The 26,905-nt window shown below is 34.9% G+C and overlaps 3 protein-coding genes and 1 non-coding gene across 8 annotated transcripts; all 4 read right to left on the bottom strand.

The window, feature by feature from the left end:
• Nucleotides 1-428: 428 nt before the first annotated feature.
• Nucleotides 429-1,752, bottom strand: LOC125054907 (probable phospholipid hydroperoxide glutathione peroxidase). The gene is made up of 3 exons (XM_047657058.1): nucleotides 1,503-1,752; nucleotides 1,044-1,207; nucleotides 429-604 (listed from the first exon to the last, which is right to left on the bottom strand). Exons 1-3 carry the CDS (start codon nucleotides 1,702-1,704, stop codon nucleotides 461-463), a joined length of 510 nt encoding a protein of 169 aa, XP_047513014.1. The 5' UTR covers nucleotides 1,705-1,752; the 3' UTR covers nucleotides 429-460.
• A 2,649-nt stretch (nucleotides 1,753-4,401) lies between these two features.
• LOC125054904 (serine protease HTRA2, mitochondrial) lies at nucleotides 4,402-8,691 on the bottom strand. Of its 2 annotated transcripts, XM_047657050.1 has the most exons (7): nucleotides 8,192-8,691; nucleotides 7,644-7,775; nucleotides 7,328-7,424; nucleotides 6,926-7,093; nucleotides 6,372-6,472; nucleotides 4,942-5,006; nucleotides 4,402-4,576 (listed from the first exon to the last, which is right to left on the bottom strand). In XM_047657050.1, the coding sequence occupies exons 1-7, from the start codon at nucleotides 8,669-8,671 to the stop codon at nucleotides 4,411-4,413; spliced, it is 1,209 nt and encodes a 402-aa protein (XP_047513006.1). In that variant the 5' UTR covers nucleotides 8,672-8,691; the 3' UTR covers nucleotides 4,402-4,410. The 2 variants fall into 2 exon arrangements, with proteins under 2 accessions (XP_047513006.1, XP_047513007.1); XM_047657051.1 differs by lacking the exon at nucleotides 8,192-8,691 and having other exon boundaries at nucleotides 7,648-7,776.
• A 194-nt stretch (nucleotides 8,692-8,885) lies between these two features.
• On the bottom strand, nucleotides 8,886-26,554 carry LOC125054906. Of its 4 annotated transcripts, XM_047657054.1 has the most exons (14): nucleotides 26,452-26,552; nucleotides 20,632-20,680; nucleotides 20,510-20,557; nucleotides 19,663-19,770; nucleotides 19,549-19,587; nucleotides 19,064-19,075; nucleotides 18,265-18,321; nucleotides 15,542-15,571; nucleotides 12,010-12,117; nucleotides 11,099-11,140; nucleotides 10,244-10,255; nucleotides 9,549-9,596; nucleotides 9,319-9,348; nucleotides 8,886-8,931 (listed from the first exon to the last, which is right to left on the bottom strand). In XM_047657054.1, the coding sequence occupies exons 1-14, from the start codon at nucleotides 26,479-26,481 to the stop codon at nucleotides 8,903-8,905; spliced, it is 642 nt and encodes a 213-aa protein (XP_047513010.1). In that variant the 5' UTR covers nucleotides 26,482-26,552; the 3' UTR covers nucleotides 8,886-8,902. The 4 variants fall into 4 exon arrangements, with proteins under 4 accessions (XP_047513010.1, XP_047513012.1, XP_047513011.1 ...); XM_047657056.1 differs by lacking the exon at nucleotides 15,542-15,571 and having other exon boundaries at nucleotides 26,452-26,553; XM_047657055.1 differs by lacking the exon at nucleotides 19,064-19,075 and having other exon boundaries at nucleotides 26,452-26,553.
• Nucleotides 19,793-19,865, bottom strand: Trnav-cac. Its single transcript has one exon. It is a non-coding gene; the product is annotated as a tRNA-Val (tRNA).
• Nucleotides 26,555-26,905: the final 351 nt, after the last annotated feature.

Here is a 26,905-nt window from a genome sequence, read left to right as displayed (position 1 = left end):
TATATCAACAAACTTAATAAGAAAGTCAAATTAAATGATTTTCTTATCACTAGCTATTTATAATCTCTATTGTAAACTCCAACTTTTAAAAGGGTTTTATCAAACAGATTATTCATATAAATATATATTTATTATTATTTTATTTTTAACAAACAATATAACTTATAAAAAATACTTGAAAACATAATTCGTAAAAAAAATTAAAATGCACAATATTCAAGATATAACTAGCGGCACGAAACTCTAGCGCTGACCGTTATTGCGCAGAAGTAAAAAATAAGGTACCTGAGGGGGGCTAGCGGAATGAAGAGCGTCGATTGGCTCTCCAGTCGCATTTTGTCCCCCGCGCGACAGTACACATGCGCAGCAATCCCCTCCACGTATCGGCCAGCGCTAGACTTACGTGCCGCTGGTTATATCAAACAATGCTCAAATAAATGTTTATTTTTTTGGGTATAATTTACCAATATTTTTCAAGGTGTTGGACCAAGTTTGTAGGATCTATATTTGGTCCATGTCTTTCCACGGGCACTCCATCTTTGTCTATGATGAACTTTGTAAAGTTCCACTTAATGAACGAACCCAGTGTTCCACCTTGCTTATTCTGCAAAAAAGTGAAATATTTTTAGGAATTAAAATACAGTTCTATAATCTGTGTCGCATTTAGATGCTTAAACAGTATTATCTACTAAATTGAGGCAGATTGCTTATTGTACAGAGTCCAACTTATGCTAATGGTGGAATTTGCGGAAAGTTTCTTGCCAGTTCTTCTTACCCGCTCTACGCCCTTGACTTGCGAACTGGTAGTAAATGTAAATTTACAATTAATTTAACTTGACGATTCAAAAGTGTACTTGGTTACCCACTTGAATAAAGATAGTTTGAGTTTGAATTAATAATTTATACTTTACCTATAAATAAAAAATTCAATGTTATTTTATGCATAGAAAAGGTAGATTTTTATAACATAACATAGACTTTTTAATTCACATATTAATATTTAAGTTACATTATAGATAAAGTATTAAAAATAAAACATGCACCTTTAAAAACTTCCACAATGGATGAGCTGAATCACCATTCACATCAATTTTCTCAAATAAGTCAAATTTCACTTTACGTTCCGAAGCAAAACAAGCAATGTCTTCTGAATTACCAGGTTCTTCTCCAGCAAACTGATTGCATGGGAATGCTAAAATCCTTAAACCTGAAAAATAGTCCAATGTTATAAAATAATTAGCTACCTTATTACTGCATTTTTTTTTTATCCAACTCTGTTTAAGCATTAGCTGTGCATATTAATTTTAATAGATATATTATTTAAAAATGCCGTCTATAATAATAACAATGTAAAAAATCTATAAGTACTTTCATCTAGAAGGTGGGATCACGATTATTTTGCGCGACAGGTAAAAAAAGCAAAGTAACGTATAATAAACAAGGGATATATTATATTAATTATATAATCAGGTGGTAATTTGACGTACATAATTACAACATACCTCGGCTTTCACCGTAGTGATCGAATAATTCATTGAGTTGTTTGTAATTATTTTCTGTTAATCCACACTGAGATGCAACATTTACAATAATACAAACATGACCTTTGTAGACGTCTAATTTGACATCTTCACCTTTAATGTTTTTTACCGTAAATTCGTGAATGCTTGCAGCACTTTTGTAATCAGGGTTGTTATCTGTCATTTTCCTGAAATATCACCACAATGGGCAACAATAATGAGAAAACTAAGCTCAGCTTAGTAAGCTGTCATGCATACATTGTCATTATTGGTATGTACTATGTTATCTAAAGCTGGCGACTTCAACACATTTACACTTTGTGCTTGTGTAGTGTCTGTGAATAAGCGCGAGGCGTCTTATCACACTGAATATGCATCATGAAAAGACTGTCCGTCTCTCTCGCGCTCGGTCAAGCTTATGAGTATAAAAGAGACTGTTATTGTTTTGCTTTTGCTACTATTTATGTTGATCTTTACTGTACATGTTGATCTTTTTTCTCATTATTATTTTGTCTGTAATTGTTTTCTTATTTGGTTGGAGGTTAGAATACTTTGAAAAGAATGTCTTATGAAATATATTCCGTCTAAACATTAACAGGACAATCTCGTGAAATGGTGTACAATGTTTTTAATTATTTTAAGCATCTTAGATGCATTTCTAGCCTTTTTCTGTATTTCATACTCCAGGTCTTGATTTCCTTTTTGACAGTCCTGATTTTGAGGTGCTCATGAATCTCCGATGTTTTTATAAAACACGGACAGTTGGATATTTGTTTCAAGATGTAATTTTGAACCCTCTGTATGATACTTATGTTAGAGTCGAACGCTGAACCCCATAGGGATCTAGGGATGTGAAAAAATTATTGATTATTAAAAAAATCGATTAAAATCGTTTTTTTTAAAGTGAAAATCGATTTTTGTACGCGATTCTTATATTTAAAATAATCGATTATTTTTATAACTGAAAATCAATCATAGTCGATTTTTCATCTGCCACCTCTCGACATTGTCTGGTCGAACTATTAGGGATATTCGATATACATCAATGTTTACAATGCGATACATTGAATCTGATGCTTTGAAGATGTATTGATATACTCGATGCATTGATGTTTTTATGTAAAACATCGAGAGGATGATAAAACCAGTTAATTTTACAAAAACTCAAGTTTGAAAGGAACACTATAATTTAAAAGTAAAATAAATTTATTCAGCAGGACAAGGTTACATACAATGAAAAACAGAAATACTGCAATGTGCTACTGAAAAGGCATACACTCAGCATCTATCAAATTTCACCTAAAATCTATCAAAATAAGTCGTAATAATCTTGATTAGGTTAATTTCGATTTTGATTAAGTATACATACTTAAACGTTAATTTGTGTTTACTATTTCAATTGTTTATTTTTAATCAAAAAACTATGAAAAATAAAATATTTAAGGTGTTTATTTTGAAATGAATTCAAAAATTAGGAAAAAAATCGATTTTTCATGATAAAAAAACAATCGATTAAAAAAAAACGATTTTTTATGCAGAATGTCACATCCCTAGGTCTAAGACATGTCGGTTTCGTCACGATGTTTTCCTTCACCGTTCGAGCAAATGTTAAATGCGGACTTAGAAAGAAAGTCCATTGGTGGGATCGAACCTACGACCTCAGGTATGAGAGTAGCACGCTGAAGCCACTAGGCCAACACTGCTCAAAACTTGTGTAATAAAACTGCTAATATGTGTATGATTTAATAAAAATATTAAGTACAATATGGATATATAAAAATATTTTCAGAACGTAAATATCTTAAAAACTATGTTTTGTTCACTGTACATTACATTTCGTTTCAATCTATCTTCTATATATATATAATGAAAATGGTCTTCGTTTGAGGCTCAATCACGCCTAAACCACTGATCGTATCGACATGAAACTACCACCATTCGATGCGAAATTTTTCCTAGATGGTTTATGGCTATTTATGTATTAAATTCCAACGTTCCTTCATTTTTTTATTGCTGTTTTACTTTTATGAAAATTTATCCATACGAACTTCACCGCGGAAACATTCGGGGAGGCTTCCTAGAACCTCTAAACGTCAACATCTGTTAAAAACTCGATTTTCGAAATATTTCAATTTTCTTAGCGGGAAGTTAAAAAGAAGAATAATAAAAATATGAAAAAAAATAAAATAATGAAACATAAAATTTATTTTAATTCGTCCAGCAAAGTGGGCGCGAAGCGGCTAGTAAACGTATATAATAAGTTAAGCGTAGAGTAAAGGGCCTCATAGCCTAGCGGTCTTATTAAGTGGCAGCTGGGTGAGGGGTACCGGGTTCGAGGGCAAGTTTTAATTTAATTTTTTTCTCGGCCTTTGGGAGGGCTGTGCGGTACCGGGCGAGTGCTTAAACCGTAATGGAGGGCACGGTCGAATTTCTAAGGCAAGCAGTGAGTATGCTACCTAAGAAAAGAGACTGAAGGTTTAGAACGCAGCAATACGTTCTAGGCCGAGGATGGCAATTGCGAATTATAAAAATCTTATACTTGACGCTGGCTAATGCACAAACCGCGCCAGAGCCATAAAGGAATGAAAAAAAAAGCGTAGCGTATGGCAGTTCCTGATAATTCCTGGCAATCTTGTAAACCAAAAACTTGACGTTTAAAGGACGGAGAAGACCTGGCATTTTTTGTAATAATACCAATATTAATAAATAAATTTTGATTCGGTATAAAAGAGACACAGAAACAATAACACTTTCATAATTATAATTTTTAAATCTATGACAAATATACCTGTATTACAATTAAAATCAATAATTTAATAAAAATAAACTTTCTATGTATATAATTGATCTCCGCTAGTTCAAGGTAAAGAAAACCAAAACGCAAAGATTTTCAATGTATTTCGGGTGCAATAACAATAGTAGTACGTAATCTTCCTCGTACAATCTGCACAGTAAGTTTGCCCGTGGAGTTTTCTAGAACCGAATAAAGGTCTGTTGCACTTGTCACGGGTGTACCATTTATGTGGGTAACTATATCACCTGGTTGGAGACCGCCGCTGAAAAAAATAAAAAAATGCATACTTAATTAATAATATTTAACTTTCAATTTTACAAATAAAATTATGATGCGGTATCATTAACAAACAATTTTAACATGTTAGAAAAAACACAAAAAAATCTAACAAAACATATACCTCAATCAAAGGCAACCTCGAAACTCCTGGATTCGATTCCCGACAAAACGGAATTAAAGGGAATTGACTTTTTTATGAAATAGTCGCTCTAATATGTATTTAACCTCTGTGAAGTTAAGTAAAATAAGTAAAATTTAATTACAACTAAGTCCTATTTAAGTAATAGGGCTTAATTGTAATTAAATTTTAAAAAAGTACAGGTTAGTCTATAGATTGTCGATACTCACTTGTAAGCAGGTGATCCTATAATTACTTTCCATACAAGAATTCCGTGATCTATATCAGTTGGCATCTGAAAATTATTGTTTTTTATATATTCCTATTTTAAATATTTTATTTTCATATATGTATATCTAATATATAAAATTCTCGTGTCGCAATGTTCGTCCCCATACTCCTTCGATTCTTATGAAATTTTTTATGCATTCAGTAAGTCTGGGTCGGCTACTAATTTTTCAAAGCCCTAAGTGATAAGGGGTATACACCCCAAAAATTTATTTTTTTATTTTTTGGACAATATTTTTTTTTGTTTTTATTTTTTTATGATACAGCATACAAGAATACATACAACCCGTAATTTTCACCCCTCTTCGATCAACCCCTATTTTTTATTATAGCACATAGTTGGTTTTATTGTTTCTTAGAAATAATATACATATGACAAAACAACGTTTGTCGGGTCAGCTAGTGTCACTGTAAAATTAAAAAACAATGTAACGTTATAATCTATATTGTAAACTTAAAAGATTCCTTACACACTACTATGTATATGTTACTGTAAAAGCTCGAACTGCAGTAAAACCTAAGATCTACCAATGGTAAATGTCCCAAAATCTTTGCGATTCGAACTCTTACCACAATTCTGTTGGTAAATCTTAGGATTTACATTAATGGCACGGTAAATGTTGAAAAACAAAAATAATTATTAAGTTAGACTAGCTTATGTAAGCTATATTATGTTTGTATTTCGTTGTTAAATTCCAAATAGAGAACTACTGATTCAGTTAGATATAAATAAGTAGGTATTAGAGTGTACTTATTACTATCATATGATACCTTTATTATTATTTAGTATTAAAGTAAATAATTAAGAATTACTCATTGTTTTATTCCTAAAACCAACATCTACCAGCTGACAGTGGTAAAACCTTGCATATACTGAATTCGAATGGTAAAAGCTCGAAAAAATCGTCGTATTTTCAGAAATACTTACATTTACCAACTCATGTCGGTAAATCCTAAGGCTTACACTTAAATCTTAAGATTAACCGTAGTTCGAACTTTTACAGTAACATATTATGTATATAAAAACGAATTAGTGTTTCGCTAAAACTTAGTTTTTCTAGACGGTTGTAGCGATTTAGATAAGTGTTCAAGTGGATTCGAGAATGTTTACAATTAGATATATTTTTTGTTTGTTTTTGTAGGTTGAATTTTTTGTATCTAAGACTCTGCAGTACAGGACAACGTTTGTCGAGACCGCCAGTTATCTTATAAATTATATGGAAGACAAACTGTCAAATTAAATGTAAAGTCCACGCCTCATTTGTCATTCAATCAGGGCGGGGAATTCCCGTCATATTATGATATCTAGAGTTTGTCAAGAGATTATAGTTTATATAAATAAGATTCGATTAAAAGAAATTGTATAGCTTACTTCAGGATTCCTCATTCGCAGCTCCATAAGTATGTTGGGTGTCAAAGATAACATCGTTATACCAAGGTAACGTCTTGAAACTTGAGGTGACTTGGTTTTTCCTAGAAATTTTGACGGAACATGAAAACTGTATGCTAAAGAAAAATTATTGTCAACAAAATATATACAAGTATGTTAATTTTTTCATTGAGCGTTAAATTTTTAAGTAAATTTTACCACATATTTATAAAGGGTCGGAATACCCAAGACGAGACCATATCCACAGGCGACTACCATTTTACTACTAGCTATAGCCTATAAGTAGCTAACAATACTACTAACAAAATTTTAAATCTACATACAAGATATGAATATAAAACATGGCTTAGTTATTATTATTTACTTCACATATCAAACATAGATTTTAGCCATCACACACCAATCCCTTTGTTTAAAATAACCCTTCTATACAAATACATCTTCTAGAATAACATTATAAACAAATTTAAAACATTATGATCAAAGCCCCAAAGGCAACTTTTTAATGAGTAATACCTTGTTCGATAAACACTTACGCTTAGCCAAAAATTCTTTAACATAGTCAATTGGTATTGCAAAAGATATCCCTGAGGTTACTTTCATACTGTTAATACCAATTGCTTCACCATCCAAGTTGACTAGAGGCCCTCCACTATTACCAAAAGTAATTGGTGCATCTGTTTGTATGTAGACCATGTCTTTTCCTGAAGATTAATAAGATTAAAACAGATCAATATTCGGACTTGAGGCTTGGAAAGTGTGTTATGTTTATAAAACCTTCATATTCTAACTATCAATTAGAGTTATTATCCACAAAATAGATCTTGGCTTAAAATGTCATATATATATATATATACCCATTATCACCTTTAAGCTTGGTTCAAACAATTTTGGATTTGCTTATTCAAGTCAAAATAATATAAATATTGTTATAATACCTTGCAATCCTAGTTCTTTACTATTTCTTTGAGTTGAACTGACTACACCTGCCGTTACAGTATTGCTCAATGCAAGAGGACTTCCCATGGCCACCACCTGTTAAAGTAAAATAACAATTAGACATATTTCAAGTTGCAAGTTGACGTCCAATGTACCCAAAATACATAGAAACTATGTTGAACTTTTAGTTATACAGTCAAGCTTCAGTGTGACATTATAATAAAATATCTGTATTATGAAAGACCCAATAGTTCAAAGCTAACAAAAATAACTTAGTAAAATAATTTTATTGCTACTTATAATAAAATTACAAACCCACTCGCCAGGTCGTAAATCTGTTGATGATCCCAATTTCATGACAGGCAAATTTTTTACTGGTATTCTCAATGTTGCTAAGTCTGATTTCATGTCAAAGTCCTCTACAAACCCTAAGTGAGTTGAACCATCCTGAAATTTTATTAATTACATATTACTACTTATTCTGGTAGAAATAACTTGTTGAATGTTTATTATGTTTATCAATTTCAAATTTAAAAGTACTATTTATAGCAGCCTGCATAGTATATATTTTATGATATGTACACCTTCATAAATAGAATAACAATGTTAATTGGTACATGTACAGATATGATATTACAGCATATGGTTCAAATTATTGTTAATGGTAGCAAGCAAATAGATATTTGACAGGGATATATCAAGAAGTAAGGGGAGTGATAGGGCACTGTCAACACTAATAAGAATAAAGTAATCTAAGGATTTTAAAAAAATATATCAATAATAATAGTTTTCCAGTAAGATATTGCATTTTTGTGGCCCTTTTCAAAGGTGAAGCGATCACAAAGTAAAATTTTATAACTTACCATAAGTCGAACATTTACCACAGCATTAGGCTTATTCACGACGACATGTGCATTAGTTAAAATCAGCCCATCTTCATTTACAATGAACCCAGATCCATTTGATATAGTGATAGGTCGACCAGAAAATAGGTCAAGGCGTCTGCCATCCTGGATCTCAATATATACAACAGACGGTGCTGACACGTCCACCACATCAGCTATAAAGTTATACTTCTCCCGTCTACCAGATAAAGTTATAGTGGCCGCATTAATCTTCTCTTTTAGAGATACGTAACCAAAAACACCAGCAGCAATCGCTATAGCACCGCCAAAATAACATTTACGAGAAAAATTTTCATCATCTTTTTGATTAGAGTACTTAAATGTAGATAAAAAACGACTAGAACATCTTAAACTATAATGTTTTAGTGAATTTTTAACTAAAATTCGCGATACATCACAAGTTTTTATCATTTTGTTGACAAATTGAGAACTTTTCATGTTGACATTTGGATTGGATAACCAATTAACCAATAACATTTAGCGATTGATCTTAAACGAGAATGGACAGTTTACCATAATATGATACAGATAATAAGATATAGATTGAAAATACTCCCTTGTATTCAAAATAATTACAATAAATTTATCTAAGCTTTACTTTATTGTTTAAAGTAATCTTATTTAGTTTAAACATGTTATAGTTATTTTTTTGCAATACACTCATTGTTATTATGTTCTCTTTGATCTTGATTTTCTTTCTGAAATTATTACGAATCACCAGTTAATATTATTAACTTAAATATTGTAAATAATATAAATATATATTTAAATTGTTAAATAATAATTATTATGGAGGACATCTTCAACGTCGGTTTTTTACGTGACTCTCCATTATCTATGATTGGTGTTAGCAGATCACGCCCCTAAATATTTTGTTTAAGAAAAAAAAGAGCAAAAGAGGTTGCATCTTTTAAAGCTGTAAGGTTGAAATAGGATGATGGTGAAGTTATTGTTTTATCTAAAAAATAGTATTCACTGAATTCGGGCGAAAAATCATAAACATGTAAACTTGACTTTAAATTTTCTTATGATATTAAAACGTTTGCTAATATTTATCTTAATTTAATAAAACAATTTATGCTTACTTTTATGTTTGCGTGCCCTGCTCGTAGTTCCTTAAAACGGTAACGTTTATTAGTTAATAATTATTTTGTGATTTGGTTTGTAACGTTAATTAAAGAATTGTTAATCATAAAATATATTATGAGAAGAGATTAATTATAGTTGATTCACATCACTTAAGGTTTTGTATGTATTCAAAAAAATTTTGAAGAGCTTTATAATACATATTTAACGTAGCTATGGCATAACTTACCTAATATATTCGCTTCTTCTACTTCGTGGTAGTTCACAATCACTTCACCTAATGTGAAAATCATATTATTAAAGACAGAATCATATCCTAAATTGCTCACCACTATTAAAAAATTGATTTTAATTGATTTTTTTTTCACTTTACTTCGATAATATAGCTTATTTCAATAGGAACAGTAGAATATACATTATTTCTGCACATTAAACTTTTACTGTACGCAGTTTGATAGAAATTCCGCTGCACCGCTCTATAAGACTTCAGCTTCCGAAGTATTTCAGTAAATGCTTTTGAAATATAATGTTTTAATATCCCGGTAGACGATATTATTCTATTTACTACAGCTATTAGTGATGCATATTTATATGAATAAAAAAATAGAGGCAATATATGTATACCTATATAAAGGTATTCGATTACACATAACAATTGTGTTAGATCAAGTAATGTTTTGGCTTTTTAATAAGGTCATTCTTCGAAATTAACCTTGAAGATAATTATTGATAATTTTAATTATTAGAGCTTGGAAGAAGGATATAGTGCGTTTCCCTAGACCTAAAGAGAGGACTAGCCTAACCACTGGCCGGCACCGAAGACACTTTTAGGGTGTGACGTTATCGTACTATTTTATAGCCGAAGATTGTAGGTGTCGCTGCAAGAGTTATAATGATATCTTGAATGAATTTTTTAATACTTACCCGATTGGTCGACTGAAATCAATAAGTTACGAATGAAAATTTATGAAAAATGTTCGAAGAACCCCTTGTCAAATTTACTTGACACGTTAAACGAACTAGTCTACATACAATTTTTTTTAAATTTGTTCTCTTACTTCTTTCTGTGAACAAAACGTGCATCGTCTTTGTCTATTACCTCTACACTAAGACTACTTTTAAAAAAAATGTTTAAACATAGTGCATAGTGTACCATGGAATAATTGTACCTAATCTAGTTTAGTTACCCACAACACAGGAGTTACCTAGTATAGGGATTAGCGATAGTTGAATTTTCCCACTACTTTATTTCTGTCATGAATAAAGTTTTTATTTTTATTATTATTGGTTGATCATTCTAGCTTTTCCGATGCCATAAAACTAAAGCCTTAAAAATATTAATAAAAAAATGTGTGCGTGTACTAGGTGTACACACGTAAGAAGTGAAACTTCGTTATGACCTTATTCTTCGAAAAATGATCTACTATATGCAACTTAACGAAATTGGTTAAATAAAGTTTAACAAAAGGCTTTTATTATCACAGACATGAATACAAATACAATTATTTCATTTTACCTTATTACTACTAAGATTATTACAGAATTTCATTAATTGTAATAGAATTATTACTATCATTGTTATAGCTGTTATTTTGCTACAAAATGTCTCCCATACGTCGATAAAAAATTCATTCTAACGCCGATAAAGAAGTTTGACTTCAAAAAGCAACATGGCGCGTAATCGAAAAATGTGACGCGTAACGAAAAAATGTTACATTAAATTTTTTTCCAACCCCGATAAAGAAGTTTCACTTCTATAAAAATAATTATCTATCCTACCATCGATGTCAGTTATTTTGACGCTGTTCATATATTCGGTAGCTGAAAAAAACAATTTTAAAACATTAAATAGAACCCTTCTGATTATTACTTATATTTAAAAAATATGAAATTAACTACATTGCAGCTTCTAAATTTAATTAATAATATTATACCTAAAACGCTGTTTTCAAATATCGTATCTACTTTTTGTCGAAAATAAAATACTTAGAAAGATATTTGCAGGTAATAGGCGAATATTAAAAAGTTTCCCAAACAAAAGAATGGCATGTCCTGAAGATCTCGTATGATTTCGTGGCCATCTAGAGTATTGCAGAAAAAATAGTGAGTTAATGGTAAGGTTTGTTTAAAAAAACTATAAAGACGTATTTAGTTTCGTCTTTATCACGTATTATGAAAGTACTTAGTCGTAAACTGAAGAAAAAAAAACATTCTTCTACCTCTAAGCCCCTTATTTCAATTTTCAACTGCAGCTGGGACTACCGCCTACCGCTCTACCGCCAAAGAAATTTGCATGAGATTGACATTAGCTCATGGTTTGTCACGTGACCATTTCGATACAAATTCGTTTGGCGTTAGGTGGTCACGCCTATCATTAAATGATTTTGTGTCAAAGTCAAAAATCATTTATTCATATAGGTAACACAATGCACACTTATGAACGTCAAAAAAGAAATATACATTAAATGCTTCTAATTTTACATTTACTGCCAGTTCTCAAATCAAGGGCGTAGAAGGGAAGAGAAGAACTGGCAATACACTCTCCGCCACTCTTTTTAAGTTCCAGGTCTAGTAGTAAATTTATACTTGGTCTTTTTAAATCGCACAAAGACAATATACATATAAACTTGGCATAAAAATGACAATAATTAAATTACTTGTTTTACATAGGAATAAGTTTAATTACTTACCTAAAACGATCGGTATTAGTATATAGGAGGCTGCTTCCCTGCCCAGCATATTAACTAATACTTTGACATTTTCTTTAAGATCTCTTAACCATTCCGGATCAGCATCGTCTAAAAAAATGTTACATTTTCAATAATATCGTTAAATTGTATTGATGCGTGCTTGTTTCGTGTATTGACCAAATATTCAATTACTGTATTGGTAAGAGCGAAACTTGGGTTTCTTGGTTAAAGAATATTTAAATGTAAAATGTAAAGAGCATCCTTTAACATTTTAACAAAAAACTGTTAAAACAATTTTGTTCTATGTCCTACTTCAATGTAAAATAAGTTAACTGTTTGAGTGGTTTATACAGCCTGCGTCGTCGTGTCCGCCATTTTGTTGGGTTCGTTGCTGTGGGAGTACTTCAATGTTTTACACAAATATCAAAGAGCCTATAAGGTAAAGAAATACTTACAATAGTGTGACGTTAAGTAAGGAAGTACTGTTTTATTAACCGATTCTAGTCAGTTATGGTTTTAAAACTGTAGTGTTGTTTTCAATTACTTCGATCAACGACCTATGTAAGCCCAAAATACGCTGCATTTCATTGGTTTATATATGCACTGCTCTCGAAGCTTCCAGCCTATGGGCTACCCGAGAAATTATGCAATTGGATCTCCAGCTTTCTGGCCGATCGGAGCATCAAGGTCGTCATCGACGGAGCATGCTCCGACCTTAAACCCGTGAACGCGGGGGTCCCACAAGGCTGTGTTCTATCCCCGACCCTGTTTCTTCAGCATATCAATGATATGTTGCAACTTAGCAACATTCATTGCTATGCGGATGACAGCACTGGGGATACTTTTTACACTGGCCGGGCAGGTATTTCTCGGGCAGTTGTCGATGAGTACCGGAACAAACTTGTGTCTGAAGTCGAAACTCTTCTACGTGGAGTCTCAGACTGGGGCAGACTAAACCTAGTCCAATTTAACCCCAAGAAGACACAAGTTTGCGCGTTTTCCGCTAAAAAAACACCCTTTGTCGCTACTCCTCTTTTCGAAAACACTCTTCTTAAAGCCACAGCCAGCATTGGAATACTTGGCGTTGACATATCGAACGACGTTCAGTTTCGCGGTCACTTGGAGGGAAAGGCTAAATTAGCCTCCAAAAAGCTTGGTGTGCTCAGTAAGGCGAGACGGTACTTCACTCCGGGCCACCGCATGCAACTATATAAAGCGCAAATTCGGCCCCACATGGAGTACTGCTCTCACCTCTGGGCGGGGGCTCCCCAGTACCAGCTCCTTCCACTTGACCGTATTCAACGCAGAGCGGTTCGTATCGTCGACGACCAATCCCTTTCCGAGCGGCTTGATCCTTTGGCGTTGCGTAGAGATGTGGGGTCTCTCTGCATCTTCTACCGCATTTACCATGGAGAGTGTTCAGAGGAGTTGTTCGGATTAATACCTGCAGCTGAGTTTCGTCATCGGACGTCGAGGCAGAGTACGAAATTCCACCCGTATCACCTCGACGTCCGCCGTTCCACAACTGAGCGTTTTTCAAGGCAGTTTTTGCCGCGCGCCACCACTTTGTGGAGCCAGCTGCCCATTGAGGTATTTCCGAACCAATTCGACTTAGGGTCCTTCAAGAAAAGAGCGAACCGATTCCTGAAAGGCCGGCAACGCACTCGCGAGCCCTCTGGCATTGAGAGTGTCCATGGGCGGCGGTATCACTTAACATCAGGTGAGCCTCCTGCCCGTTTGCCCCCTGTTTTATAAAAAAAAAAAAAAAAAATATGTCTATATTTTCTATCACTAACATTTCTAATAAACAATTAACCTATTTGTGTCTATCTTGGCCTGCCATATATTGTTGTAATTTTGGGCTCACATTTTGATTTTAAAAATCTAGATAAGTAAACCGTATTCAACTAGTGGTACAAAATAACCTAGATATATTTAACATTTCATAAAAAATTATATGAGTTTTTAAGTATAAAATAGTAATGTTTGTCACATATATACACAAAAATGGAGTTATTACACTACGCTACCTATAATGAGGTAATGTTTTATCTAATATATAAAATTCTCGTGTCGCGGTGTTTGTGGTTAAACTCCTCCGAAATGGCTGCACCGATTCTCATGAAATTTTGTGTGCATATTGGGTATGTCTGAGAATCGGACAACATCTATTTTCCATCCCCCTAAATGTTAAGGGTAGTCCCTTTATATATTGTTTTTATTTTTAGATATTTTTCTCTGTTTTTATTTTTTTATGATACAACATTAAAAAATACATACAACCCCTAATTTTCACCCCTCTACGATTAACCTCTATTTTTTATTATAAATGATATACATGGCAAAACGACGTTTGCCGGCTAGTATAAACTATACATTCACAATTATATTTGTTTATGTTTGGCCTATCTCCATATAAAAACTGTAATGTAGGGTTAAATAATAGTTATCTGTTAGTGAAAATTTATATAATATAGTTATCTAACGGTTGTACTAATACTTCCTTTCAAATAACAAAATTAGTTTTATTTAATAGAATTAAAAAACTAAATATAATATAAATGTTACCACGGTAGATATACCAAACAAGCATTCACGTGACTTACTATAAATAAATATACTTATAAATTAATTTTGAAATAGGTGAAGCCTACCGAAGTAACCCCAAGAAATTAATTATTTACCATTTTAACCTGACTAAACAAGTAACGAAACAGGGAATAATAAATAAGGTTTTGTTTTGATTAAAAACCCTAAAGGGACTGAAAGCGTCTGAAAAAATATAACTTGGATCAGATAAGTGAGAAATGGTTTCACAAAATTTTTGGTAATATAAACTTCACACATAAAGTTACAATAGATAATATTGTAACTTTATTAAATTAATAATAAAACAAAATGAAATATCAAAGAAAAATAAAACAGATGAGTACTTATAGAGTATACGAATTTGTTTTTCACTTCAAAATAGTATCTTCTATAATAAGTGCCATCTACTGTTTAAGGTTGGATGGCATTAAACAGTAGATGGCATTTTGTACCAATTCCTAAAACGCCGGCAACGCACTCGCGAGCCCTCAGGCATTGAGAGTGTCCATGGGCGGCGGTATCACTTAACATCAGGTGAGCCAGAAAAACAAAACAGATGAGTACTTATAGAGTATACTAATTTGTTTTTCACTTCAAAATAGTATCTTCTATAAGAAGTGCCATCTACTGTTTAAGGTTGGATGGCATACAAAATGCCATCTACTGTGATGGCATTTTGTACCAATTCCTAAAACGCCGGCAACGCACTCGCGAGCCCTCAGGCATTGAGAGTGTCCATGGGTGGCGGTATCACTTAACATCAGGTGAGCCTCCTGCCCGTTTGCCCTCCGTTCTATAAAAAAATTAATAAAAATCCCTACTATAATTTAGGATGCGCTTCTGAACAGTGACGTGGTGCTTACCAAACCACTGCCGAAGATTCTTTAAACACGACGTGTGCCTGTGCCTTGAATGAGTTGAAGGAATGAAAAAACGTACTTACTGAATATATTGTATATATTCGCTGCAAAATCTGGGAAATATTAACATCATCTATACTAAGTAGGGTAAATTTACATAAAGCTTATACACTAAGTAATATTCATGTTTAAATTTCAGCGTTATTAGAAATTTAAAACGTGCTTTATCTTAATTAAAACAATCTTGTCAATCTTTCACCTCGCCTGATAAACTGACCCACACTTGAATTCTTTTTATTCATGCTAAAGACAACTCTCAAAACCTTTGAAGTTGAATTCTGTATTTTCTATCCAAATGAAAATCCAAAGGAAAGAAGTCCACATTGTTCAGATAGAACATTATCGACCAATTTCGATTCTAAATTGGGTTGGCAAATTATTCGAAAAATTTGTCAATACAACAATCAATCACCATAAGCTATTAGCGCTAGGAATCCGTGGCGATCTATTTAGATTGATAAAATCATATGTAACTAATAGAAGGTAGGCAGTAGTAACGGGTGGACAGAAGAGCACAATAAATTTATGAATGTGACTTCCGGTGTACCTTAAGGGTACTGAGTCCTTTTTTATTTAACGCTTGTTGATATGATATAAAATATCGATTGAAGTATTCAGAATATCTTATGTTTGCAGATGACAAAAAAATATTTCTAAAAATTAAGTCTATGTATAACTGCGTTCAACTTCAACAGGATCATAATAGATTGGAAACTTATTACAAAAAAAACTATCCTTAAATATTGGAAAATGTAGTAAAATTACTTTACCCGCAAACATAAAAAAAAAAAATTTTGTTATAAAATAAGAGATACAACAATTGAACAGGTAAATTTAGTTAAAGACTTAGGGATTCTACTACATAATAAGATGTGTTTCTCAGTACATATAGATAACATATCAGAAAAGCATACAAACAACTTGGCTTCGTCAAACGTGTATGCAAATCTTTTGAGAATATAAATTGCATGAAATGCCTATACTTTGTTTTTGTTAGGAGCACACTAGAATATGCATACACGGTCCCCAATCTACTAGAAATACATTGTAGCAATAGAGAACAATAAAAAAAGTTTCTTAAGTTTTAAGGATTACCGAAAGTATAGTAGCTAAATAGATGCCTGCCTATTGTATTGAATCCCTGGAATGTAGACGTAAACTGATGTTTTATACACGCTATTTGCAATGGTTAATTTGACTGTAATGACTTATTGTCGCTGTTACTATTTCACACCCCTTCTTCATACAATGCATGGCAAACCCAACTACATATTTCAAATTCGATCTAATACAAACTATTTACGTTTACGTGTACCTTCAGATTATAACAAAAATTACCAGCAAATAGATAAATATTAATTTAACTAAAAAATGCTTAAAAAACAATATAAAAAGCTCTGTTATACTTTATTAGACATAATGGCTTTGTTATTGCTCTTTTATATTGAATATATTATAATGTTCAATGCATCTTATAATTTATAATATATTATTTTTATTTGTTGTATAAGTAGGTTATTATTGTTAAATGTATTTTATGTTTATGTTTGTATTCCGTTTTTGGCTTTCGTATATAATGTAATTGTTTAGATATTGCATAATAAGAAGCTGTAGGAATACTGATAAGCAAATAAATAAATACATTCATGAAATGTATTTTAAACTGATAGTTGTAGATTAAAACCTATTTATATTTATATTGGTGTGTACACTTATGAACGTCAATATAAACGTACTTTTATGCTATAATTCGATTATTTACAATCGTTACCTACAATTATAACCATTAAAATAGATAAATAAAAAAAGGGGTTTGGCTGTGTCATGGAGACGTCTATTGTGCGTGAATACGTTTATGTAACTTAAACAAAGATCGTTACTTCTCCGAGTCAAAAGATTCACATACTAATTGCAAATCTCGAATAGCATCAAAATAACCACGATGCGTCACTGTTTTTGCTTATATAATGAATTCTTTGATCCTTTAACTAATCATACGGTGTAATTTTGATTGTAGAGGGTAGATTCGAAACTGTAGCTGTTATCTGGGATAATATGACATTGATTTATTGATTTATTTACACTTCATTGCCATAATATACATAATTATACATATAGAAACAAAACAAAAAGTAAGTAGGTTACATAAGTTATTAGGCAACGGGCGGCCTTTTCGCTAACAAGCGATTTCTTCCAGACGACCCTAAAATGGATCAATAGAAAAAAAACAAACACCTACAGAGGGTAAAGTACAAGAGATGCATAATTAAATAACAAAAAGATACTAAAAATAACATGCAACTATAACTTAAATTAAATAAAATAAAATCCAAAGAAAAGGTATTAATAATAGTATGTATATAAAAGCTCAGCTTAAGGTTAATTGACTCACAATTAATATATAAAATTAGTAGGGGCCTCATAGCCTAGCGGTCTTATTAAGTGGCAGCTAGGTGAGGGGTACCCAGGTTCGATTCCCGGTTCGAGGGCAAGTTTTAATTTAATTTAAATTGGTTCTCGGCCTTTGGGAGGGTTGTGCGGTACCGGGCGAATGCTTACACGGTACATGGAGGACACGGTCGAATTTCTAAAGACAAGCACGAATTATAAAAAAATCCTATACTTGACGCTGGCTAATGCACAAATCGTGCCAGAGCCATTTTAAAAAAAAGTAGCTAATCACGAGGCAGAAAAAAGATGATCAAAAAGGATTTATATAAATTAAATATACTTATAAATTACTTACCGTAGTCTCCGTAAAGCCCGGATTTCAATATGGGCTTATGTTCAACGCCGGCTAACCCTAAAATAAAATAGGATAGAAAAAACGATGTACGATAGGATTCTATATATATTTAAAAAATCAGTACAGTTTTTGTTAAGTATACATACTTAAAATATGTATAGAAAGCGTCTAGATATTAGACCACTTTGATTCCACCAATTAAATTCATTTACAGATACATTTATAATGGCTAGTGATCAAATTATTAAATATTATAAATTTGCATTAACCCTAATTTTATTTATTATTATTAATTTATAGCATGAAATGCCAAACAATAATTATAATATACAGACCAACCTAACTTTAACTCCTAACAAATTATATAACCATTTAAAAAATAAACATTTGTCTAACAGTCTTCAAAATATATTGGCCAGTCAGTTGGTTACTAATCGAACTTATTAAGAAATTACTACATCTTACACCAATTTCGTTTTGTACCAAAATACGACTGGGCTCATGAACTCTCAGCCGTCTTTAATAACTTTTCAATGTTTTAAGCAAATTAATAAATAAAATATAAAATAAACGAGACATAGTACATTTGTGTTGACAATTTGATTTTAACACTATTTAATTAATTTTAAAATAATTTTTGTTATGATAATTCTATATAAATCGAAATTTAATTTATCTCAGACTGTTGTGAAACTTCGGTAAAGAGTTATTACACCCGTTGGAGATATGATCGAGGTTTTAATCTCTAAGCTTTCAAAGATAAAACAAAGAATTTAATATCGTCTACAGCTTTTCTTACCTTTGGGGTTAACTGAAAAACAGGAAAAAATATTGTAAATGAGGAAATACAAACTATCTACAGGGCTTTAGGAAATAAGAAAACAAATACCAGTGGCTACAACCTTGTTAGGTCTGATTTCTGTATGTGTTTCACGATCATTAGTCAATCTAATAGGCAAGTAGGTGATCAGCCTCCTGTGCCATACGCTATCGAATTTTTGGGTCTAAATCAAGTCAGTTTCCTCACGATGATTTCCTTCACCGTTTGGGCGAATGTTAAATGCACTCATAGAAAGTCTATTGTCGGATATTGAACCTACGACCTCAGGGATGAGAGTCGCACGCTGAAGCCACTAAGGCCAACACTGCTAGGAAATAACATTGAGTTAAAAATATAATAGAGTTAAAACTGGTGGCCTGACTCTCGGAACATGGTGATTTGTAACACCAAATGTGCGTCGTAAATTATTTTTATAAAAACGTATTTGATACATCAAGGCGTACCTTTTACATGGAGCAAAAGTTTTGCATTTTTCTCTATTTCTGAAAAGTAACAATAATATATTATATTAATAATGCATATTTTAAGGATAATTAATAATTATGCAATTTTCTTACCATCTACATATTTTGATATGTATCGCTTCGCGTCATTGTAGCCGTAACTATTAATAGCTTCATTTATTTTGTGACGAAGACCAGTTAACCATTGAGGTTCAGAAGTACCTAAAAAGTTATAAAAAGTAATTGTTTCCGCCCGGGATCGAACCGGGGACCTTGTGCGTGTGAAGCACACGTGATAACCGCTACACTACGGAAACTTGACTCACAAGGCTGAAATAACGCAAGTAGTTCTTATCGAACACAGTATATAAAAATATGTAATAATATATCTATAGTCATATTATTGTTAATTATGTTACTTGGAAATAAAAATCTAATCCACCCAACGGATAGTGGTCCAATATAGTTTTATATTTTGAACGTCAATGTTTCTCTGAAGATATTATAAACTATTTAGACTGTTTGTTAATAACTATAGAACCTTTACAATTATATATTTTTAATCTGTATTGGCTTTAACACTTCAAATTATTCATTCATTTGAAGGAACACATAAAAACATTTCTCTAGGCAAGATGGCGTTTCACCAGCCCCTATGACGTACCGTGCAAGGAACAAACAAGGAAACAACGCAACGACAAGTTTTAAAATTTCACATTATTTTTCGATCTAAAACAGTCTCCGACGAAATTAAACTCTAAGATAATATTAGGATTAGACAGGCAAAGACATATTATTTACTAGCATGGTGGCAATCATGGATTCGACAAACCTGTGACTGTGTCACGTGACGAACGTAAAAAATCAATATTTTTATATAAATTATTTTTATATTAGTTATTTTTTCTCCATGAGACGTTTTAAAGGGTGTATGTTTTAAACATGTATCATTGTTATTTACCTTCGTCTAATTGAGATCTAAAAATTGGCTTGTTTGCTTCTGTTTTGTCTATAAGAAAATTCAATTATTTTGAATTTTGTTGATTATGGAATAATAAAAAAAAATCGACTTAAATTAGGTACTTGACGCTAAAATGTCCCCACAGATTATGTTGTAATTGACAGCGAAAATCTGAAACAAAAATCAGTCTGTATCTATTGGATTCTTATCTTTGGCCGAATTCTAAAAATATTTTTTTGTATATCATGTTAATGTTTATCCGCGTCATTCCTATTTTAATATACAGCCTTGCGATTCTGTAACTCACTAGATTTTCGGGTTTAATTTTAATTACTACATTTCGTAGAGTCATTTTGTTGATGCCAACCCCCACGACACCTCAGAGACTCAGGCCTGCACAGGATTATACGTTTAGATGTTCGTTTGAGAACACCCGTGCAGTAACCAAAGTACCTCGGTGCGGCTTTGAATACCGGTGGGGTTTGACTTCGTACGTACTACTGTTCTAGCCAATCCCGACGTCGCCTCAGAGACTCGGGCCTGCACAGGATTAGACGTTTAGATGTTCGTTTGAGAACACCCGTGCAGTAACCAAAGTAACCTCGGCGCGGCTTTGAATACCGGTGGGGTTTGACTTCGTACGTACTACTGTTCTAGCCAATCCCGACGTCGCCTCAGAGACTCGGGCCTGCACGGGATTATACGTTTAGATGTTCGTTTGAGAACACCCGTGCAGTGACCAAAGTAACCTCGGCGCGGCTTTGAATACCGGTGGGGTTTGACTACGTACGTTTTGTCAAGACGGTTCGACGTATCGCTGGCACCGCCTCAACCCACGCACCCCTGCTAGTGCGTAATTGTAGATGTTGTCTTGAAATGAAACTGCGCCTTGTTCTTGTTTCTTGCTTCGCCGATTATTCTTGGGTCCCAGTTCGTTGCGGAGGAAAAAGAGGATTTTGCGTAGATCTCGCCGAGCTTAAGTACATCGACAGTATACCGCGACGAGAGCTGCGCTTACAGCCATCTGTGCGCGTATACCGCGACGAGAGCTACGCGACCCTTTTATTCGGCGAAGCATATAATTAATTTATTTAACTATATTTTTCTTAACATATTTTTACCTAACTTATTTATATATACTTAATTTCTACTTATGAGCTACTAACAATATTCTTATTTTTCTTATAGCTCATATCTACTTAATTTATATTGTATATATAGTCACTAACACTAACTTATAATAATCTATTCCTATTTATACATATGAGTCGCCAACATTCTCCCCCTCGTGCGTAGCACCGTTATTCCTGCACGGCGACTTCGCAGGCACCATGATCACGATACTCGACGATGGTCTTCGCATCACTCCTCCTTTGGTTGCGACGTCCACGATCCTGGTTCTTCCGTCGGGCCCGGGGTACGTGGTTTCGATGATTCCCCTCGGCCAAGTTCATGGTAACGTGCGATCCAAAATAAGAACCACGCCGCCTGGCTGCAGCTGCTCGCCTTCCCGTCGTTTTCCTGGGCAGTAGCGTGGGCAAGTTCTCCCGTAGCCATCTCCTCCAAAAGTGATCAGAGAGTCGTTGGACGTTCTTCCAATCTTCTCTGCCCACCAGCTTTGCGTCAGGAAAATGCCTTATGCGCGCAGCTCCACTGGATCGTCCAGTGAGAAAGTGATTAGGGGTAAGGTTACTGGTTAGCGCCTCCTCTTCCAAATTATAAGCTAGGTTCGTTATTAGTCTAGAATTGACTATGTGTTCTGCTTCCAACAAGGCTGCCTGCAGTTCAAGCCTTGGCATAGAGATATATACTTCGGCTGCATACGACGTCTCCCTCGCGTCAGTGAAACTATGCAGCTCCCCCTCAGTGCAGAATGTTGTCATACATTGCGGCAGCTGGATGTCTTTTTTTCTACCGATTTGTTCTAGGTAGCTCTTCCGTGCTTCGGTGTCGTCTTCAACGATCTCTATTTTGTTCGACGCCCATCCTCGTAACTCGAAGTGTGCCTTCTTATGGATCAAGTCGCCTTGCTGTATTACTCGTTGGTAATCGTCGCTGTGGCTGTGGAAGCTATGCAAATGATCATGCATATAGTGCTTCCGCTCTATTGCTTGCGCCGCTTCTTCATATTTATGTAAGAAGGCCTTTGTGTTCTTAATTTTTATATAAATCGCAGTGCAAGGAGACGACGCAGCTTCAAAAACCAGTGATAACATTCTGTAATCCTTCACTAGCGCTTCCTTGTCTTTTCGCCAAAGGTATCTGAGACTATTTCTATCTTCTTCACATATTTTCCCCTGCAGAAACATTTGTTTTGTATCGGCCGCTATTGATACGGGACCTTGACGGAATCGCAGTAGCACTCCAAATATTGACTGCAGTAAGTCCGGGCCGGACAGCATAACGTCTTTGAGGCTGACTCCATTGTTTTTGGCCGCAACGACAATTCCTAGCTTCTCATTCAGAGGGTGAACCACTGGGAAGTTAGGCAGGTACCATTTTTCGTTAGATGTGTAGTCGGCTGGTGCTTCTTGGGCGTAGTTGCTTTTCAACAGACCTATCGGCGCGCTATGTTCATTTTTTAATTTAGCGTCCTTATGTAGTTTTTCTTCTATTCTTTGAGATCTGTTGAAAGCTGCTGCGTAATTGTTTGGAAGTTGTATGTCTTCCTTTTTCCACAACAGTCCGACCTCGTATCTGCCGTCTTCCAACTGTCGGCTGGTTCTTTCCAATATGTCCAGTGCTCGCTGTTCGATATTCGTTGAAGGCTTCTTCGGCTGAACTATTGTATCTTCGACGACGCTTACGTGTGCACATGTGTTTACATAATTGATCGGAGACACGCCGCTGCTGTCGGAGCCATGGAGAACCCACCCTAACTTTGTTCGTGACGCCACCGGCTGCCCTGGCTTTCCACGTCGTATTTGTAACGAGACAATGTACTCCCAATTGTCTTGACCAATGAGCAGCCTCGGCGCCTCAGCTTCGTAGCACACGTCTTGTAGTAAACCCCGCAAGTGATGACACTTCTTTAGTCGGGTTTTATCTACGAGTTGTGGGGTTAATTTTAGCTCCTTGATAGTTCTTGCCCTCTTGAGTGTACTCTTCTCGCTTTGCTTGATACCTTTCACTTCGATATCTAAAATCATAGAGTCGTGATTTTTCATTTGCCCTCCGCCGATAGTTTCTATATTCAGGGCTTCGCGAGGACCCTGGATGCCGATGCTCGAAGCCACGTTTTCGTCAAGCAGTGTCACCGTTGAGCCTTCATCTAGCAGCGCCAGTACTTGTTTGCTCCCAGCCGGTCCGTATATCTCCACCTTGAGCATCTTTAGAATAGCTTTCGGTGTGCTTATTGTATTGACCGTCGCTGTCTCGGGCGCTGCCCCTTCGTGACATTGTTCGCTCTCCGACGTCACATGTAGTAGGCTATGGTGCCATCTTCGACACAACTTGCACGGTGGTCTTCGGCATGTTTCTTTCCGGTGCTTCCCAGCGAGACACTTGAAGCAGACCTTAAGCCTCTTAACTGTTTCCCATCTCTCGTTGACTGCCGCTTTTAGGAATCTTTGGCAGTCTTTGAGTTTATGTGTACCTTCACAGTCTGGGCACTTGATTTCTTCAGGTCTACTCCTTTCAGCGATATTATACGTAGCTTGCTTCACTGGCCTTCTTATCGCTGCGCTCGGTCGTACGCTTTTGCTGTCTTCGAGTACCGCGAAAGCGCCGCATTTGTCCGCTTCTAAATTGAGGAAGTTGCTTATCGTTTGAATATCACTGAACGATTCCTCTTCCCTCGCAGCCGTGAAATCGTACCATCTGAATCTGAGAATTGGAGGCATCTTTTCTATTATAAGTTTCACGATTTCAGGCGAGTAGAGGTATTGCGGTCTCTTCAATCCCTTTATGGCGGCCACGCTGTTATTTATTTGGCTAGCGAAGATGCATATGTCCCTGGGATTTTCCGTCGTTCTGGGAAGCGCCTTTAATTTCTCCAGTTCAGCTAGCACCAGCGCGTCGGGTCTACCAAATCTTCGGCGTAAAGCGTTAATAACTTCTTCTGGCATCGCCTCTGAGTACAAGAGGCTCTTAATGCTTTCTCTCGCTGTGCCTTTAATCGCTTTACGTAGCCGCGCCATATTCTGAATGCCAGAGAACATCGGAGATGTGTCTTCATATACGACTCGAAACGCCGTCCATTCGGAGCTGTCGCCTTCAAATATCGGCAGCTCTTGAATGTACTTCGGTTGCGGCGCTACATGTGTCGTCATGGCTTCCTTTATTGCGTCAGCTATTGCTCGAATGTCGCTCTTTGTTTCTATTTCTTCTGGCCTTTGTGCCGATGAGCGCATCCAGTTTGCCACCATTTCTTCATGGTTATCGTTGACGTCTTCTATAAAGGAGTCTTCCTCTTCCGTTTCTGCTTCTAATCGTAATCTGGCCAGGCGTGCTGCTGCCTGCGCTTCCCGCAGCTCGCAGCGAGCCAGCTCTTCTCTGGCCTCGGCTTGTCTTCTTGAGCTGGCTCTGGATACGGCTCTCGATGCGGCCCGCCGGGTGGAACCCGCTGGTGCCAGATTCAATGCTTGATCTGGCTGGCTGGCTGCGCTCGTCGACGTGGACTGCTCTATCGTTATCTCTTCGCCTGTGGTCCGGACTTCGGACGTAGTGGCGGAGGTAACAGTCGTCGTCGATTCCCCTCGCTGCATCCCGTTCTGTGACCTTGTGACTGGCATTTTCTTTTCGCAGTATTCACTTCTTGATGACAACCGTTGCAGGATCCGGCTCGAAGGACCACTGTTGTTGCCAACCCCCACGACACCTCAGAGACTCAGGCCTGCACAGGATTATACGTTTAGATGTTCGTTTGAGAACACCCGTGCAGTGACCAAAGTAACCTCGGCGCGGCTTTGAATACCGGTGGGGTTTGACTACGTACGTTTTGTCAAGACGGTTCGACGTATCGCTGGCACCGCCTCAACCCACGCACCCCTGCTAGTGCGTAATTGTAGATGTTGTCTTGAAATGAAACTGCGCCTTGTTCTTGTTTCTTGCTTCGCCGATTATTCTTGGGTCCCAGTTCGTTGCGGAGGAAAAAGAGGATTTTACGTAGATCTCGCCGAGCTTAAGTACATCGACAGTATACCGCGACGAGAGCTGCGCTTACAGCCATCTGTGCGCGTATACCGCGACGAGAGCTACGCGACCCTTTTATTCGGCGAAGCATATAATTAATTTATTTAACTATATTTTTCTTAACATATTTTTACCTAACTTATTTATATATACTTAATTTCTACTTATGAGCTACTAACAATATTCTTATTTTTCTTATAGCTCATATCTACTTAATTTATATTGTATATATAGTCACTAACACTAACTTATAATAATCTATTCCTATTTATACATATGAGTCGCCAACACATTTGATCCCTTTTACTGATGACTATTAATTCGTGTCATAAAGTTCTTCGAATTTTAGCCGGCTCAATTCCCAGTATTTTTCAAAATTTTTCAATGCTATTTTTACTTGTCTTTGATAGTACGTTGACTAGCTCATAAGGAAAACAAATATGGTATCCTAAACCTAAATACTCCAAATTAAATAGGGCTGTTATTCGATATGAATTACCATGAACTAACGAACGAAGAAAAGTTGTCAACGAGTGATAATTCGTACGTTGTCAAGGAATATTGTTTTATTTGAAACATTAACTATCTCTTTATAAATCTGAACTTTACACAAAAAAGTCTATAATTGTCCTTTATTAAGGCTCGAAATATTTTCTAAGTAAATTCTTTGCTACTATGTGATGCGAGTTATAGATTATAGATTCTACGTTTAAATATGCTGGGCCTTCAGTTCATAGCCTGATTACGTAACATTACGTCTAATAAAAAATTAATAACACATTTAAATAAAACAACATAGCTGTACTTACGAAATAAAAGAAACAATTTCTATAATACATTTTCGTAAACTAACAATTCTCAATACAATTTTACGAGCAAAGATTTAATTAAATCAAATGGGTAAGTATAATTATTTTAAGATTACGACTATAGTTTTAACTATTATATTTAACTGAAATCAAAAAATAGAATGTTAAAGTCGATTCTCCAGAATTTATTATTTTTCCGAAATGAAACACATGAACCGAAATAATTGAGGGATAATTTTGTTTTGTTCGAAGAGGGCTGATGAAATCAAGGATTTTATCAAAATTCAGTTGGTCGAATTCGAACCGATGACGTAGACTATAGACGACCTTCATTGTACATGTCAATTGTCATCGCTAGGCATATTATTGAACAACTAAATCAAACTCTCAGTAAATGCGAGTTAGAGATGAGAGTTTCAGCAATTAAATTCGTTGCCACCAAAACAGCATTTAC

Source organism: Pieris napi, chromosome 12, assembly GCF_905475465.1.
Source record: "Pieris napi chromosome 12, ilPieNapi1.2, whole genome shotgun sequence".
NCBI lineage: Eukaryota > Metazoa > Arthropoda > Insecta > Lepidoptera > Pieridae > Pieris > Pieris napi.
Note: the sequence above shows the minus strand (reverse complement) of the source record. Positions and strands in the feature narration are given on the sequence as shown.

What these genes read in the sequence shown, in the direction of transcription:
- LOC125054907 (XM_047657058.1), bottom strand. Translation starts at nt 1,704, where the DNA reads ATGACAGATAACAACCCTGATTACAAAAGTGCTGCAAGCATTCACGAA. An exon ending in TCACTACGGTGAAAGCCGAG is followed by an intron (nt 1,208 to 1,502) that starts GTATGTTGTAAT and finishes ACTATTTTTCAG; the next exon opens with GTTTAAGGATTTTAGCATTC. An exon ending in CATTGTGGAAGTTTTTAAAG is followed by an intron (nt 605 to 1,043) that starts GTGCATGTTTTA and finishes ACTTTTTTGCAG; the next exon opens with AATAAGCAAGGTGGAACACT.
- LOC125054904 (XM_047657050.1), bottom strand. Translation starts at nt 8,671, where the DNA reads ATGAAAAGTTCTCAATTTGTCAACAAAATGATAAAAACTTGTGATGTA. An exon ending in TGGTAAATGTTCGACTTATG is followed by an intron (nt 7,776 to 8,191) that starts GTAAGTTATAAA and finishes ATAAAATTTCAG; the next exon opens with GATGGTTCAACTCACTTAGG. An exon ending in TGCGAATGAGGAATCCTGAA is followed by an intron (nt 5,007 to 6,371) that starts GTAAGCTATACA and finishes AATAATTTTCAG; the next exon opens with ATGCCAACTGATATAGATCA.
- LOC125054906 (XM_047657054.1), bottom strand. Translation starts at nt 26,481, where the DNA reads ATGTATTATAGAAATTGTTTCTTTTATTTC. An exon ending in TAGATCTCAATTAGACGAAG is followed by an intron (nt 19,771 to 20,509) that starts GTAAATAACAAT and finishes ATAACTTTTTAG; the next exon opens with GTACTTCTGAACCTCAATGG. An exon ending in GAATATATACAATATATTCA is followed by an intron (nt 12,118 to 15,541) that starts GTAAGTACGTTT and finishes ACATTTTTTTAG; the next exon opens with ACGATGCTGATCCGGAATGG.